This window comes from Schistocerca gregaria, chromosome 5, assembly GCF_023897955.1.
Source record: "Schistocerca gregaria isolate iqSchGreg1 chromosome 5, iqSchGreg1.2, whole genome shotgun sequence".
Classification (NCBI taxonomy): Eukaryota; Metazoa; Arthropoda; class Insecta; order Orthoptera; family Acrididae; genus Schistocerca; species Schistocerca gregaria.
This window is the reverse complement of record NC_064924.1, coordinates 379,265,563-379,284,317: the sequence shown is the minus strand read 5'-3', so window position 1 is coordinate 379,284,317 and position 18,755 is coordinate 379,265,563. Positions and strand designations below refer to the sequence as shown.

The 18,755-nt window shown below is 43.4% G+C and overlaps 1 protein-coding gene across 1 annotated transcript in view; it reads right to left on the bottom strand.

The window, feature by feature from the left end:
• Nucleotides 1–18,755, bottom strand: part of LOC126272045 (N-terminal Xaa-Pro-Lys N-methyltransferase 1-like) — a 78,861-nt gene that overhangs the window by 13,185 nt on the left and 46,921 nt on the right. The window contains exon 4 of the mRNA XM_049974559.1: nucleotides 3,687–3,795. Within this exon, the coding sequence (XP_049830516.1) occupies nucleotides 3,687–3,795 (109 nt within the window). The remainder of the gene's footprint in view (nucleotides 1–3,686; nucleotides 3,796–18,755) is intronic.

The window sequence follows — 18,755 nt, the reverse complement described above, 5'->3', positions numbered from 1 at the left end:
CTTGAAAAGGTATCCCAACCTTCTCTTACACTACCTCAACAGTGGTGTTTCTCTTCCTGTCCCTCTACATATCCCTAACAGCCAAACCATCAACCACCACTCCTCTCCTACAACCTGAGCTTGGCCAGCTTCCTTAACATCTCCCAGTCTTCACCACTGCCTCCCAGACCAATTAAAAATCATAATCACACAAACCAGTTACAACACTACAGTGTTCTCAATCTCTCATCTAAAGTAGTCTCCCCTCTTGAATTATCTGTATTATACAAGAGTCTCACTTTCCACTCTAAATCTGCATATAATCATGCTGCTTTGATAGGGAACCTACTTTCCTCCCTTGTAATGTCAACTTGGAATATCACTTTACAACCCAATCCAAAAACCTTTCCAGCATCAAAGCTGACATTGAACCCTGCCTTGAACGGTTTGACCGTGATCCACCACCAGTACCTCAAAATCACTCCTTACAAGCTTTCCAAGAATTCCTCACATCCCGCATTACTTCACAGCCCTTCCTAAGTACCCTAAAACATGATCCTAACCTGTCCTCTCCAGAATATGCATTCCCTAAAAGCTGATGACTCCATCATTATCTTCCCTCCAGACAAAGGATCTACCAAAGTGGTACTTGACTAACAGGAGTAAGTTAGTGAAGGTCTACGCCAGCTGTCTGACACCTCTACATACATCATCTGCCATCAAGACCAAAGCCCTGTGATTCAAACTAACCTGCAGTCCCTACTGAAAACCTCAGGCCCCTCATGAGGGCTAACATCTCAATCCACAGAACTTCTTATCCCACCCAAACCATGCACCCCTATCTTTTACCTTCTTCCTAAGATCCACAAACCCAATTATCCTGGCTGTCCTATGGTTGCTGGTTTCAAAGCACCCACCCTATATGTATATTTGCCATAGCTGATTAATACCTGTAACCTATAGTATAAAGACTTCTCTCCTATACTAAAGCCATTTCTTAGATCGACTGAAATCCGTGTCGGTCCCACTCCCACCACACATCTTGCTTGTCTTGCTTGTCACCACTGATGCCGCCTCCCTCTACACCAACAACACACACATACATTGTCTGTTGCTGATGAACATTTCCCTAGTTTACAACCACCTGATTCCAAACCTAAGACATCCTTCCTCCTCACCTTAATCAAATTTATACTTACCAACATCCAATTCACCTTTGAGGAGCAGACATACAAACAGCTCTAGGATATGATCATGAAAACCAGGATGGCTCCTTCCTATGCTAAGCTTTTCATAGGTCACTTGGAGGGGGCTTTCCTGGGGTCCATAAGCCTTCAGCCCCTGGTTTGGTTTGTTTGGTTTAAGTACATTGATGACATGTGGTCTCATAGTGAGGCTGACCTGTTAAAATTCCCAGAATTCCCAATTAAATATCACATGGTCATATTCTGAATCCCATGCCACTTTCCTTGATGTTGATCTCATCCTTACCTAAGGCCAGCTACACAATGTAATTACTCACCAGCCTAGTTCAAAAGCAGATTTCTGGGGCTCTCACATCTAATCATGGTACTTCTGATCCCTCCAAAAAACAACTTTGGAGAACACCACTTGTTACTCAGTATTATCCTGGTTTTTACTGTATTAATCAGCTACTTCCACAAGGCCATGACATCCTAAAATCATGCCCTGAAATGAGGCCCATTCTGTTTGACATTTTTCCCACCACACCTAGAATAGCTTTTCGTCACTCTCCCAATCGCAATATCCTTGTCAGACCCTAAACTCCTACTGCACCCATTTCTCTATCCTCCTTTTACTACCACTGTGACCTTCCCTACAGCAAGACTTCACCTGTGCACCCTCTTACCGCCACCTGTACCAGTCCTGTAACATACACTATAAAAGGGAGAGTCACCTGTGAAACAACATGTCATGTAGCAGCTGTTATGTAAACACTGTTTGGCCCTTTACATTGGCATGGCTACCACCAGGCTATCAGTTAGGGTGATGGGCATAAGCAGAGGGTGTATACTGGTAACACACAGTATCCTATTGTAGAGCATGCTCCACAACGTAACAGTCGCGATCTCAGTGCCTGTTTCACCACATGCGCCATCTGGGTTTTCCCTCTGACACCAGTTTTTCGGAACTCCACAGGTGGGAACTAGTACTACAACATGTCCTTAGTTCTCACTACTAACCTGGCCTTAATTTACACCAGTTTCTTCTGTCTCAGCATTTCTTCACAATAACTACTCCTTTCTTAAATCTGTTTTAGTTTTCTGCTTCTTTCATTTTCTGACTTGTCTATTTTTCACCATCACCCTCTCACCTGCATTACACACAATCACTTAGCTTTTCATTCTTATAACTCAAGCACGATATTTTACAAGTAATCTCTGTCTTGTATATTACCTTGTCTTCCACCTTTAAGCTCTCAGGTTTTTGAATCTCGTCAAGTGCAGTCCCCAACAACAAGCCTCTCCTTCTCATCCCGTCCGGTAATTCTCCCCTGATCCATAGTTCTGAGTGGCTTTTTTGAACTCTACCCCTTTTCCTAAACCTCTCCAGTCCTTTTCCTTCAACCCTCTTCTTTCCCCTTCAACCCTTCTGCCAGAAGAAGGAGCCACTGGCTCCGAATGCTTGCATACACAAAACTTTTTTTTTTTTTTATATATATGCCACCACTTGGTCCATAGATTTTTTCAAATCTATCTAACTGTGTTATATTATCAAAAATTTATTACTTTTGCTGTTAGAAAATATTTATGACAGTGTGCTGAAAAGTAATGCCTCCAATTTTTTTTTTTTAATCTGAAACCTTATAAAGCCTTTTAAATGGATTAAAACTTATTAACATTCTACATCTTTGCTCTTTATGTCTATATACTTGTTTCTCAACATGACCACACTGGCAACGAACATGTCTGTCCCAAAGAGAGACCAGTTTGTTGATACTGACACAGTACAATGTCCGAATTTGTTGTGCAGAGCCACAACCTCACTTTTTCTTGCACCATTTCATTACATTCAAAGTAAAGTTTTCGAAGGCATTCTTTAAGTTTTGGAAACAGATGAAAATATAGTGGAGCCAAGTCGTGACTATATGGAATACGTTTGATGACAGTAAACCCAAGACATTTTTGCAGAAGTCACAGCACTTGAGTGCATTGATGTCATGCTGAAGGAGAACATACTCCACGTGTGGATGAACTCTTCGAATTCTTGCTTTCAGTTTTCTGTCTCATGCACTGAAGTAGTTATGTTGCACACCGACACATTACATGCTAAAATTCAGAGCTCTCTAGTGGCAGAGGGTTGCAACTTGCATCAGCATAGTGTGAAAGTAGACCAAGTAATATGCATGGCATGTAATAACTCAACCAATATTTAGAACTAAATAATAAATTTAGAGGCATTACTTTTCAGCAAACCGCCATAAAAGATGAATTTTATGGAAGAAGCCACTCTTATTATAAGGAGAGGCTGGTCATAAAAATATTAAAAATTTTCATACATTTACAATGATATTCCAGTCTGGTACAACTAAGCATAACATAATATTGTCAAAGTGTGTATTAGGAAATTTTATTGTCTTTATCAACAAACATGAAAGAAATGTCATCACTGCTGCCTCATCCTCTCCCTTCTTACCTCTTAAAAATGAACCTTTCAATACATAGTAAACAGTGAAGGAAACTTACATGCAACGTCTGAAGAACTGAATAAAATCATCATCCGTTAGGTGGCCAAGAACCCACTGACACCAAATGACATCATATTTTTGGGGTTCTGGTGTGAAATTTTGAAGACCTGTGACATAACAGAAAATTTTCTAACTTTTCAGTAAATGCTTGTACATAATACAGCAATACTAAAAGTAATATACCTAATTATTTTAAAATTCTTAGGAAACTTGTTGCTTATTTCTATTCCCATCTCTCTGTTTCCACCTCACAAGGGCATAATAAATCTGTTCATCTCATACCTATAGTCTTTCTGGTCTACAGTCACTTACAGCTATTTTGCAAGCATCTTGTTTTTAATTTCCCTTTACTTCAAGTTAACATATACTGAATATAAATAAAGAGTCAATTACAAACTTGTGAACAGTCAGCATGTAGGCACATAAATAAAGATTTTTTTAATTGGCTCTTTAACTTCTGTTCAGTTGGTTGGTTGGTTTGGGGAAGGAGACCAGACAGCGTGGTCATCGGTCTCATCGGATTAGGGAAGGATGGGGAAGGAAGTCGGCCGTGCCCTTTCAGAGGAACCATCCCTGCATTTGCTGGAGTGATTTAGGGAAATCACGGAAAACCTAAATCAGGATGGCCGGACGCGGGATTCTGTTCAGTGGAACTAACTATTTAACATAGTCTTTATAAACAAAAAGGGCATTTGTCACTCGAATATTCATTGGTAAATATGACACGTTGTATGGGTAACATCAAGAGTACTCTGAAGATGGGAGATAGTGCCATATCTGTTCTTCATGTACATAAATGATATGTTGTATATGGTATACAGCAATCTGAGGCTGTTTGGTGATGACACTGTTGTATATGGGGAAGTATAGTCACTGGGCGACTGTAGGGGGATTCAGGATCACTTGAACAGAATTTATATTTGGTTCAACGAACAGCAGTTTGTTCTGAGTAAGAAAACCCTGACACTAGGCTGCCCTGCACAAGAGGCATGTTGTGTAGGAGTAATGATCAGCCTACTTTACTGACACACACTACACGTGTGGAAGGGCATAGCTGGGAGCAGGTTGAGATGGATAGAGGATGAAATGGACAGAGAGAGGAGGCAGGAGGGTATGGACAGATGAACGGATGGATGGATGGACGGGTGGGTGGGTGGGTCGGTGGTTGGGTGTGTGAATAGGTGGGTGGGTAGATGCTCAGGGTATTAAGGGACCACACTACGAGGTCATCAGTCCATCAATACTTTGTGTATCCTTCCCAGAGAGAAAGGATGCAAAAGACAAATCCTAATGAACCTGACTGTATCTGTAAATCAAGAAAACAAAGAGACAGAAGTGAGAGAGGTGTAAAAGGGCGATGGTGGGAGAGTCGCCTCTCCCAGAATGCAGCTGGAGGCCCCCAGGCACATTATGCAATAGGAGAGGCACCTTCTGCATCCATTGTTCTTGGTAGAGAACAATGACAGCGAGACAGTAAACCAACAGATGGAAAAGAATAAGAAGAATTAAAAAGGTGGGAAGAACAGGAGACAAACTAGGCCACTGAGCAAGGGCACCCATGGGCCCCCTGTGTTTGGAGCAGGTGACAGGATACCCCTCCAATCCCTCAAGCAGCCAACAAGGCAATGTGCTCCCATCACAAAGACGTGTAACAGACAATTTCATAGGTAAAACATAAAACCGGATCAGCCACTTTGGAATTGTCTGCTAGCACCAGAGGTAGCATGTCAGTAAATTCAACGTTTCACGATAAGGTGGCCAAATTAGGGCATTTCAGTAGGAAGTGGGCCACTGTCAGGCAGATATCACACCGACAGTGGGGTGAATCATCATGTCAGAGAATATGGCCATGGATCAGTCAAGTGTGGCCAATGCACAGCGGACAGAGAACAGCAGCTTCCCTGTGAGACGCATGAAGAGAAGACTGCCACATGGTTGCAGTCTCCTTTATGGTGTGCAGTTTATTTAGAGACACCAGGGTATACCAACCTGTATTCCAAGGCTCCGACAATTGATGGCGCACAGTCCACCATGGTGCAGTTCCAGTACCACCATCTCCAAAGTGGGTGACATTGTAGCCAACTTGGCCAATCAGTCAACATGCTCATTCCATGGGATCCCAGTATGACCATGTGTATATACAAAGATCACATTACCCAGTTTGGTGAAGGTCATAAAGGAGATCCTAGATAGTCACAACCAAAGGATGACAGGGTAGCACTGGTTAATAGCCTGTAAACTATTTAGGGAGTCACTGCCTATTAAGAATGTCTTGCAAGTGCAAGAACAAAGGTGGCTGAGGATTTGAGCAATGACCACCAATTCCGTGGTGAATGCACTGCATCCATTCAGCAGGGAGTGTAATTCACTGCACCCTGGATATCTGCAGGCAAAACTAGTTTGCCCGTCAACCATAGAGCCATCATTGTATACCACTTCTGAGCCCGGAATGCATCTAGGAAATCCAAGAATGGGTAGCAAAAAGCCATGGTGTTTATACAGCCTTTCAGTCCAAATGATAGACTGAGGCAGATCTGAGGACAGGATACACACCTTGGGGGTGCATGCAATTTCTCCCTGGCAAGAGGTGAGAGGTGAGAGGGACAGAGGAGAGGGGGGAGGGGGGGGGGTAGTTGAACTTCAGAGCAGAGACTGAATTTGAACTGCCCCTGGAAAAAGGATATAGTAGTTCAGATGCTCAAGGAAGTAAAGAATGCATATTGCATGGTTGAGCAGCAGTTTGGCACCTGATTTGTACAGGAAGGACCCCAGCCTCCAAAAGCAGGCTCTTCACAGGGCTGGTCTGAAAGGCACCGACTGCAAGTCAGACCCCACAACTTTGTACCAGGTCCAGTAGCCACAGCTCTGAAGGCAATGCCAAGCCATATGTTTGGCTCCCATGATTAAGACAAGACAGGATAAGGGCTTTGTAGAGCTGCAAGAATGTAGAGCAGTCTGCACACCCGCTGGTGTTATTGCGACAGCGAAATGTATTACAGTACGGTCGCTTAAACTGGCGAAGATGAGGAAGCCACGTCAACTGGTCATTGAAGAACAGTCCCAAAAAGGGACAAGACTCCACCACATTGTGCAATTGGTCATCAAGGTAGGGTGTTGGTTAGGGATCGACAGTGTGACAGCAACAGAAGTGCATGACATACGTATTGATTGCGCAAAATCAGAAGCCATGGGCAAGAGCCCAAGTCTGAAACTTTCGTATGGCACCCTGCAAGGGGCATTCAGAAACATACACAGGTGATGATCAATACTAGATGCAGAAGTCATCAGCATACAGGGAGGGTGACACTGTATGTCCCACAGCTGCGGCTACAGCATTCATAGCCACTAGAAAAAGAGGCACACTCAATACAGAGCCCCATGTAACCCCATTACCTTGCAGATTGGGAGGGGGAGGGGGGGGGGTGTGACGATACTGTGTGAAGAACTAACTTGAACCCAGAAAGTACAGAGCCCCATGTGACCCCATTACCTTGCAGATTGGGAGAGGGGGGTGGGGGGGGTGGCGATACTGTGGGAAGAACTAACTTGAACCCAGAAAGTACGCTGCTCACACAAGACGTTCTGGACAAAAATCAGGATTGAACCCAGGAGAAACCCAAAACTTGGGGTACCAACACAGCCATCAGTTCACCACACATTCGAGCTACTTGCAGTGAACATTAGTGAGATTAATTGGGTGATAGCTGTCCATCTCAAAGGGGTTTTTACCCAGTTTCAGTACTGGGGCACACTTTCTTGCCATTGAGATGAGAACTCACCTTTGCTCCAGATACAGTTGCAAATGGCAATATGTGACATTAGCAACCCACAGATAAGCATTATATGGTTCCAGGTGATGTGTAGTAAATGATAGATGAAGTCATTCTACGTGCTGTTTGAGGACATGAAAAGTAGGATGATAATTCTCAGATGCAGAGACCCAAGCATAATGCAAAGCAAAATGTTCAGCAACAGCATCTGGGTCAGTACAGACAACACCACTCAGAGATATCAGGTATAACTGTATGTGACTGATGTCCGTAGAGGTATCAAATATTTGCCCAAACCTGCAGACGAGGAGCACACAGTCCAATGGTAGCAACATACCACTTCCAGCATTCTCGTTTCTGTTGTTTTATACGGTGGTGGAACCAAGCATGGGGCTGTTTAAAGGCAATGGGCCGCTCTATCAACAGATGTTGCTTGTGGCATTGGAGAGTCCTTAAATGACCTCCAGTGGCTATGGTGACTTTAGGAGACCATCAAGGTACTGTCTTCTGATGGGGGCATAACAAGGAAGAGGGGATTGCTAAGTCAGCTGCTGAGAGAATGGCTGCAGTTGTGTTCTGGACAACTGCATCGATACCTCCATGTGACAGGATTAGAAGGGCGATGGCATTGGTGAGAGCATTCCAGTTAGCTTTGGAGAGAGCCCATCTGGGTGAACGCCCAGATGATTGAAAAATTATCGCTGGCACATAGGTCATCATGGATTCTTTGATGATTGGGTGGGAAAAGAAATGGGCTGCAAATGGAAATATCAATGGCTGAATAAGATCCATATGCCACACTGAAGTGCATGGGAACACCAGGATTCAAAGGACAAAGACTGAGCTCTGCGAGTAAGTTTTCAACAGCTTCACCATGGCCAGTGGCTGCAATTGAACCCTGCAAAGAGTTGTGGGTACTGATGTCATCCAATATTATGAAGGGTGGGGAGAGCTGAGAGAATAGTGCAGACAATGCGTTCTGGGGCACAGAGTCAGGAGGGAGATACTCATCATTATGGATGGTAAACTCCAGAGACATCTTTACATAAACAGCCACAGCCTCCATAGTTGTATTGAGCTGCATGTGTTTATGTGTTTGCAGGGGAGTCCAGAATGCACGTGCAAAACACTACCCCAGAGTCAATACAGTTCTTAAAATAGCCCCAACAGCTGTAGACAGTGGACATCTGCATTGTTGGGAAACAACTCTCCTAGAGAACTATGCAAAAAGTAGGAGAAATGAACAAGAAACATCATAACTCAGCCAGGTGGAGGAAAAAATAGCTATAGTTCCGCTGGGAGTATGAAGGGACCAAGGTGGCAGATCTTGCCTCATGGCCAGGGCCACTTGCTGCCAATAGTTGTGAGGATATGGCATCAATATACATTTGTTCTCAATCAGTGCGTGTGGGTCGTGGGTCCAGGACGGGGTCCACTAGGAATGGTGTCTCAGGTACAAACGTACAACTTGTGGGGTCTTCTTTTTGGAGGACTTCTTCTTGTCTTCCTTCTCTTTAAATATTTCAACTTCTGTAAGAGCTTGTCTGGGATAGAGGAGTAACATGAAGTCCTGTGACCTGCAACCTGTGGCTTCTTCAGACACAGGCTGGCATCTGGTTGCAGGTCAGCACAGTACTGGGAATGTACAGTCCTGAAGGACCCCTCCATGGTAAGGGATGCCAGAGAGGGCAGAGGCTTTTCCAGTTAAACATTGGGGACTGACACCCTGGAAGTTATCCCAAAAGAGGTGTGGGGGAAACAGTAGGAGGAGGGCCTCCAACCACCAGGGAAGCAGGTGTAGTTTCGTGGCCTCAAGGAATCAATGTAGAAGATACGGAGGGTAACGATACTGCCACCAGAGAGGAAGACAAAGCCTTACCCGTAACATACATCATCGTCTTATGTGTAGGATGTTGAAAATTGCATCCCTTCTAGGCCCCCCTGAGAGGTGAGTCAATCAAGGGTCTTGTATTCTTGGATTTTCTTTTCGCACTGGAAAACTGTGGACAGGGGATATGGCCTTTCCCACAGTCGACAAAGACAGGGAAAGGGGCACAAGGAGTGCTCGTGTGAAAATGATGTCCACAATCTCCATAAATGGAGCTTGTGTAACAACACAAAGGCATGTGACCAAATTGTATCAATCTGTAGCACTGCATGGGAGAAGGAATGTACAGCTTGACATCACAGCAGTACACTACGATCTTGACCTTCTCAGGCAATGGGTCGTCTTCAAAGGCCAATATAAAAGCTTCAGTATCCATCCTGTTGTCTTTTGGTCCTCGCTGAACACAACAGACAAAATGCACACCATATCGCTCTGGATTGGAATGCAACTCGTTGTTGCAGTCTTCCGTCCAGAAACTGGTTTCATGCAGCTCTCAATGCTACTCTATTCTGAGCAAGCTTCATCATCTCCAAGTAATTACTGCAACCTACATCCTTCTGAATCTGCTTAGTTTGTTCATCTCTTGGTCTCCCTCTATGATTTTTACCCTACACCCTTCCCTCCAGTACTGGTGATCCCTTGATACCACAAAATGTGTCCTACCAATCGATCCCTTCTTTTAGACAGGTTGTGCCACAAATTCCTCTTCTCCCCAATTCTATTCAGTACCTCCTCATTAGTTACTTGATCTTCCAATCCAATCTTCAGCATTCTTCTGTAGCACCACATTTTGAAAGCTTCTATTTTCTTCTTGTCTAAACCAGTTATCGTCCCTGTTTCACTTCCGTACATGGTGACACTCCATACAAATACTTTCAGGAAAGACTTCCTGACTCTTAAATCTATACTCATTGTTAACAAATTTCTCTCCTTCAAGAATACATTCCTTGCCACAGTCAGGCTACATGTTATTTTGCTTCTACTACTTTAAGTGTCTCATTTCCTAATCTAATTCACTCAGCATTACCTGATTTAATTCGACTACATTTCATTATCCTCATTTTGCTTTTGTTGATGTTCATCTTATATCCTCCTTTCAATACACTGTCCATTCCATTAGCTGCTCTACCAGGTTCTTTGCTGTCTCTGACGAAATTACAATGTCATTGGCAAGCCTCACAGTTTTTATTTCTTCTCCATGGATTTTAATTCCTACTCCAAATTTTTCTTTTGTTTCCTTTACTGCTTGTACAATATACAGACTGAACAACACTGGCGATAGGCTACAACCCTGTCTTACTCACTTCTCAACCACTGCTTCTCTTTCGTGACCCTTGACTCTTGTAACTGCTGTCTGGTTTCTGTACAAATTGTAAATAGCCTTTTGCTACCTCTATTTTACCCCTGCCACATTCAGAATTATTAAGATAGTATTCCAGGTAACATTGTCAAAACCTTTCTCTGAGTCTACAAATGCTAGAAGCATAGATTTGCCTTTCCTTAATCTAACTTCTAAGATAAGTCATAGGATCAGTATTGCCTCATATGTTCCAACATTTCTACAGAATCCTAACTGATCCTCCCTGAGGTTCGCTTCTACCAGTTTTTCCATTCGTCTGTAAAGAATTCATGTTAGATTTTGCAGCCGTGACTTATTAAACTGTTAGTTTGGTAATTTTCACACCTGTTAACACCTGCTTTCTTTGGGACTGGAATTATTATATTCTTCTTTACTCATGTCTCATACATCTTGCTCACCAGATGGAAGAGTTTTTTGTGATGGCTGGATCTCCCAAAGCTATCAGTAGTTCTAATGAAATGTTGTCTACTCCTGCGGTCTTGAGGTCTTTCAGGGCTCTGTCAAATTCTTAACACATTATCATATCTCCCACTTCATCTTCATTTACGTTCTCTTCCAATCCCATAATATCGCCCTCAATACACACACTCTATACAGGTTGGTCCACTGATCCTGACCAGGCCAAATATCTCACGAAATAAGCAGCAAACAAAAAAACTACAAAGAACAAAACTTGTCTAGCTTGAAGGGGGAAACCAGATGGCACTATGTTTGGCCCGCTAGTTGGCACTGCCATAGGTCAAACAGATATCAACTGCATTTTTTTAAAAAATAGGAAGCTCCATTTTTTATCACATATTTGTGTAATACGTAAAGAAATATGAATTTTTTACTTGGACCACTTTTTTCGCTTTGTGATAGATGGCACTGTAATAGTCACAAACATATGGCTCACAATTTTAGACGAACAGTTCATAACAGGAAGGTTTTTTAAATTAAAATACAGAAAGTAGGTATGTTTGAAAATTTTATTTCGGTTATTCCAATATGATACATGTACCTTTGTGAACTTATCATTTCTGAGAACGCATGCTGTTACAGCATCATTACCTGTAAATACCACATTAATGCAATAAATGCTCAAAATGATGTCCGTCACCCTCAATGCATTTGGCAATATGTGTAACGACATTCCTCTCAACAGTGAGGAGTTCGCCTTCCGTAATGTTCGCACATGCAATGAAAATATGCTGACGCATGTAGTCAGGCATTGTCGGCGGATCACGATAGCAAATATCATTCAACTTTCCCCACAGAAAGAAATTCGGGGATGTCAGATCTGGTGAACATGCGGGCCATGGTACGGTGCTTCGACGACCAAAACACCTGTTATGAAATATGCTATTCAATACCACTTCAACCGCACGCGAGCTATGTGCCAGACATCCATCATGTTGGAAGTACATCGCCACTCTGTCATGCAGTGAAACATCTTGTAGTAACATCAGTAGAATATTACATAGGAAATCAGCACACATTGGACCATTTACATTGCCATAGATAAAATGGGGGCCAATTACCCTTCCTCCAATAATGCCGCACCATACATTAACCTGCCAAGGTCGCTGATGTTCCACTTGTCTACATCTACATCCATACTCCGCAAGCCACCTGACGGTGTGTGGCGGAGGGTACCCCGAGTACCTCTATCGGTTCTCCCTTCTATTCCAGTCTTGTATTGTACGTGGAAAGAAGGATTGTCAGTATGCTTCTGTGTGGGCTACAATCTCTCTGATTTTATCCTCATGGTCTCTTCGCGAGATATATGTAGGAGGGAGCAATATACTGCTTGACTCATCGGTGAAGGTATGTTCTCGGAGCTTTAACAAAAGCCCGTACCGAGCTACTGAGCGTCTCTCCTGCAGAGTCTTCCACTGGAGTTTATCTATCATCTCCGTAACGCTTTTGCGATTACTAAATGATCCTGTAACGAAGCGCGCTGCTCTCCGTTGGATCTTCTCTATCTCTTCTATCAACCCTATCTGGTGCGGATCCCACACTGCTGAGCAGTATTCAAGAAGTGGGCGAACAAGCGTACTGTAACCTACTTCCTCTATTGTAGGATTGCATTTCCTTAGGATTCTTCCAATGAATCTCAGTCTGGCATCTGCTTTACCGACGATCAACTTTATGTGATCATTCCATTTTAAATCACTCCTAATGCGTACTCCCAGATAATTTGTGGAATTAACTGCTTCCAGTTGCTGACCTGCTATTTTGTAGCTAAATGATAAGGGACCTATCTTTCTATGTGTTCGCATCACGTTACACTTGTCTACATTGAGATTCAATTGCCATTCCGTGCACCAAGCGTCAATTCGCTGCAGATCCTCCCGCATTTCAGTACAATTTTCCATTGCTGCAACCTCTCGATACACCACAGCATCATCTGCAAAAAGCCTCAGTGAACTTCCAATGTCATCCACCAGGTCATTTATGTATATTGTGAATAGCAACGGTCCTATGACACTCCCCTGTGGCACACCTGAAATCACTCTTACTTCGGAAGACTTCTCTCCATTGAGAATAACATGCTGCATTCTGTTATCTAGGAACTCCTCAATCCAATCACACAATTGATCTGATAGTCCGTATGCTCTTACTTTGTTCATTAAACGACTGTGGGGAACTGTGTCAAACGCCTTGCGGAAGTCAAGAAACACGGCATCTACCTGTGAACCCGTGTCTAAGGCCCTCTGAGTCTCGTGGACGAATAGCGCGAGCTGGGTTTCACATGACCATCTTTTTCGAAACCCATGGTGATTCCTACAGAGTACATTTCTAGTCTCCAGAAAAGACATTTACACGAACATAATACATGTTCCAAAATTATACAACTGATCCACGTTAGAGATATAGGTCTATAGTTCTGCACATCTGTTCGACGTCCCTTCTTGAAAACGGGGATGACCTGTGCCCTTTTCCAATCCCTTGGAACGCTTCGCTCTTCTAGATACCTACGGTACACCGCTGCAAGAAGGGGGCAAGTTCCTTCGCGTACTCTGTGTAAAATCGAACTGGTATCCCATCAGGACTACCGGCCTTTCCTCTTTTGAGCGATTTTAATTGTTTCTCTATCCCTCTGTCGTCTATTTCGATATCTACCATTTTGTCAACTGTGCGACAATCTAGAGAAGGAAGCACAGTGCAGTCTTCCTCTGTGAAACAGCTTTGGAAGAAGACATTTAGTATTTCGGCCTTTAGTCTGTCATCCTCTGTGTCAGTACCATTTTGGTCACAGAGTGTCTGGACATTTTGTTTTGATCCACCTACCGCTTTGACATAGGACCAAAATTTCTTAGGATTCTGCCAAGTCAGTACATAGAACATTACTTTCGAATTCATTGAACGCGTCTCGAATAGCCCTCCTCACACTACATTTCGCTTCGCGTAATTTTTGTTTGTGTGCAAGGCTTTGGCTATGTTTATGTTTGCTGTGAAGTTCCCTTTGCTTCCGCAGCAGTTTTCTAACTCGGTTGTTGTACCACGGTCGCTCTTTTCCATCTCTTACGATCTTGCTTGGCACATACTCAACTAACGCATATTGTACGATGGTTTTGAACTTTGTCCACTGATCCTTAACACTATCTGTACTTGAGACAAATTTTTGTGTTGAGCCATCAAGCACTCTGAAATCTGCTTTTTGTCACTTTTCTAAACAGAAAAATCTTCCTATCTTTTTTAACATTTCTATTTACGGCTGAAATCATCGATGCAGTAACCGCTTTATGATCACTGATTCCATGTTCTGCATTAACTGATTCAAATAGTTCGGGTCTGTTTGTCACCAGAAGGTCTAATATGTTATCGCCACGAGTCGGTTCTCTGTTTAACTGCTCAAGGTAGTTTTCAGATAAAGCACTTAAAAATATTTCACTGGATTCTTTGTCCCTGCCACCCGTTATGAACGTTTGAGTCTCCCAGTCTATATCCGGCAAATTAAAATCTCCACCCAGAACTATAACATGGTGGGGAAATCTACACGAAATATTTTCCAAATTATTCTTCAGGTGCTGAGCCACAACAGCTGCTGAGCCCGGGGGCCTATAGAGACATCCAATTACCATGTCTGAGCCTGCTTTAACCGTGACCTTCACCCAAATCATTTCACAATTCGAATCTCCGTCAATTTCCTTCGATACTATTGCACTTCTTATCGCTATAAACACGCCTCCCCCTTCACTGTCCAGCCTGTCTCTGCGGTATACCTTCCAATCTGAGTTTAGGATTTCATTACTGTTTACATGTGGTTTCAGCCAACTTTCTGTCCCTAGTACTATATGGGCGTTGTGACCGTTTATTAATGAGAGCAGTTCTGGGACCTTTCTATAGACGCTCCTGCAGTTTACTATTAGCACATTAATATTGTTATTCCCTGTTGCATTTTGCCTACTCCTGCCTTGCCACGTCTCAGGAGGCGTCTTGTCGGGCGTAGGGAGGGATTTCTCTAACCTAAAAAAACCCCATGTGCACTCCACACGTACTCCGCTACCCTCGTAGCCGCTTCCGGCGTGTAGTGCATGCCTGACCTATTCATGGGGATCCTACATTTCTCCACCCGATAGCGGAGGTCGAGAAATTTGCACCCAAGCTCTCTGCAGAAGCGTCTGAGCCTCTGGTTTAAGCCTTCCACTCTGCTTCAAACCAGAGGACCGCGATCGGTTCTGGGAACGATACTACAAATAGTTAGCTTTGATTCCACCCCGTGAGCGAGGCTTTCCGCCTTCACCAACTCCGCCAACCGCCTGTACGAACTGAGGATGACCTCTGAACCCAGACGGCAGGAGTCATTGGTGCCGACATGAGCAACAATTTGCAGTCGGGTGCACCCAGTGCTCTCTATCGCCGCCGGTAGGGCCTCCTCCACATCTCGGATGAGACGTCCCGGCAAGCAGACAGAGTGAACACTGGCCTTCTTTCCCGACCTTTCCGCTATTTCCCTAAGGGGCTCCATCACCCGCCTAACGTTGGAGCTCCCAATAACTAATAAACCCCTCCCCCAGTGTGCCTGCTCGGACCTTGCTGAAGGAGCAGCCACATGTCCACTCACAGGCAGAGCGGGCGACACCACACGGCCAGCCTCCACATTGACCCTCCGCCTCGTGCGCCGTGAACGCCGCTGAACCCGCCACTCCCCTTGAGGAGAGGGTGGCCCAACCGCGCCCGGTACCCGCGAAGATGTCTCAACAGCAGGGACAGTGGGTGAAGCATGTAACACCTGGGGTGTACCTTGTGACGCACCAGACCCCCCACTGCCACTACACTCCGAGGCAGCAGCCTGAAGACGGCTGACCGCGGCCATCAACACGCTCAGCTGTTCGCGAAGAGTGGCCAGCTCCTCCAGCGTCCGTACACAGCAGTCACACATCCTATCCATCCTAAGGAATCAATTTACTGAAGAGACTTAATCAACTTTTAACTAGACTGCTAATTCACTAAAGGCGGCTGATTATTGACTAAACTGTGATTGCTAACCACTTCTTGTAGAAAAAAATGAAAATAGCACTACCTTTCCCTGACCTGTATTCAAAACAAACACTGACACTACTGGCACTATGACTGACTAAAGGGACTCTCTCTGACTGTATTCAAAACAAACACGAAATCTATGGAACACTATTAATAGCACTCGACAATTAAAGCTTCCTAAAAGCAAAAACACACGGAAGAAGAAGTGACAAGTAAGAAAAATATAGTTAATACTTAAATTAAGGTAGCTCGCTGCACAGCAGACGGCGGTTAGGGCGACACTGACACTACTGGCAATATGGCTGACTAAAGGGACTCTCTCTGACTGTATTCAAAACAAACACGAAATCTATGGAACACTATTAACAGCACTCGACAATTAAAGCTTCCTAAAAGCAAAAAACACACGGAAGAAGAATTGACAAGTAAGAAAAATATAGTTAATACTTAAAATTAAGGTAGCTCGCTGCACAGCAGACATGAAGCAGACGGCGGTTAGGGCGCACTTGTCACAGCCAATGTGGATTTTCCATTAATCAGTAGTGCATATTATGCCGGTTTATGTTACCGCTGTTGGTGAGAGATGCTTCATTGCTAAAAAGAACGCGTGCAAAAACTCTGTCATTGTCCCGTAATTTCTCTTGTGCCCAGTACCAGAATTGTACACGATGTTCAAAGTTGTCACCATGTAGTTCCTGGTGCATATAAATATGGTACAGGTGCAATTGATGTTAATGCAGCATTCTCAACACCGACGTTTTTGAGATTCCCAATTCTCGCGCAGCTTGTTTGCTACTGATGTGCGGATTAGCCACAACATTGGCTAAAACACCTGCTTGGGCATCATCATTTGTTGCAGGTCGTGGTTGACGTTTCACATGTGGCTGAACACTTCCTGTTTCCTTAAATAACTATCCAGCGAACGGTCCAGACACTTGGATGATGTCGTCCAGGGTACTGAGCAGCATACATAGCACACGCCCGTTGGGCATTTTGATCACAATAGCCATACATCAACACGATATCGACCTTTTCTGCAATTGGTAAACGGTCCATTTTAACACGGGTAATGTATCACAAAGCAAATACCGTCCGCACTGACGGAATGTTACGTGATCCCATGTACTTATATGTTTGTGACTATTACAGCGCCATCTATCACAAAGCGATAAAAGTGGTCAAACTACAACATTCATATTTCTTTACGTACTATATAAATATGCAATAAAAAATGGGGGTTCCTATTTAAAAAAATGCAGTTGGTATCCATTTGACCTATGGCAGCGCCATCTAGCGGGCCAACCCCAGCGCCATCTGGTTTCTCCCTTCGAGCTAGACGAGTTTCGTTCTTTCTAGTTTCTTCATTTGATGGTTATTTCGTGAGATATTTGGCCCCGTCACTATCAATGGACCACCTTGTGTTTTCCTTCCACCTTTCTACCTTCCCTTCTTTGCTTAGAACTCTTTTTCCATCTGAGTTCTTGATATTCATACAAGTGGTTCTTTTCTCTCCAAAGGTGTCTTTAATTTTTCTCTGCGCAATATCTATCTTATTCGTTACATTTGTCCTATTGCCATCCTTGCTTAGCCATTTTGCACTTCCTGTCGATCTCAGTTTTAAGACGTCTGTATTTCTTTTTGCCTGCTTCATTTACTGCTCTTTTATATTTTCTCTTTTCATCAATAAAATTCAATATCTCTTCTGTTATCCAAGTATTTCTACTAGCCCTCATCTTTTTACATACTTGAGCCTCTGCTGCCTTCACTATTCCATCTCTCAAAGCAACCCATTCTTCTTCGACTGTATTTCTTTCTCCTGTATTTGTCAGTTGGTCCCTAACGCTCTCTCTGAAACTCACTACAACCTCTGGTTCTTTCAGTTTACCCAGGTCCCATTTGTCTGAATTTCTTTTTGCAGTGTCTTCAGTTTTAGTCTACAGTTCGCAACCAATAAATTGTGGTCAGAGTCCACATCGGCCCCTGGAAATGTCTTACAATTTGAAACCTGGTTCCTAAATCTCTGTCTTACCATTATATAACCTATCTGAAACCTTCCAGTGTCTCCATGCCTCTTCCACATATACAACTTCTTTCATTATTTTTAAACTAAGTGTTAGCTATGATAAAGTTATGGTATGTGCAAAATTCTACCAGGTGGCTTCCTCTTTCATTCCTTAGCCCCATTCCATATTCACCTACAACTTTTCCTTTTCGTACCATCGAATTCCAGTCCCCCATGACTATTGACTTTTCACCTCCCTTAACTATCTGAATAATTTATTTTATCTCATCATACATTTCTTCAATCTCTTCATCATCTGCGGAGCCAGTTGGCACATAAACTTGTACTATTGTGGCAGGTGGGTGCTTTGTGTCTATCTTTGCTACAATAATGCGTTCACTATGCTGTTCATAGTAGCTTATTCGTGCTCCTATTTTTTTAATTCATTATTAAACTACTCCTGCATTACCCCTATTTGATTTTGTATTATTAGTCTGTAAAAGGAGACTGTGGTGGAAGATGACTCCCATAATATATGAAGACTGTTATGGGGAATACAATTACAGGGATGTCGCCCA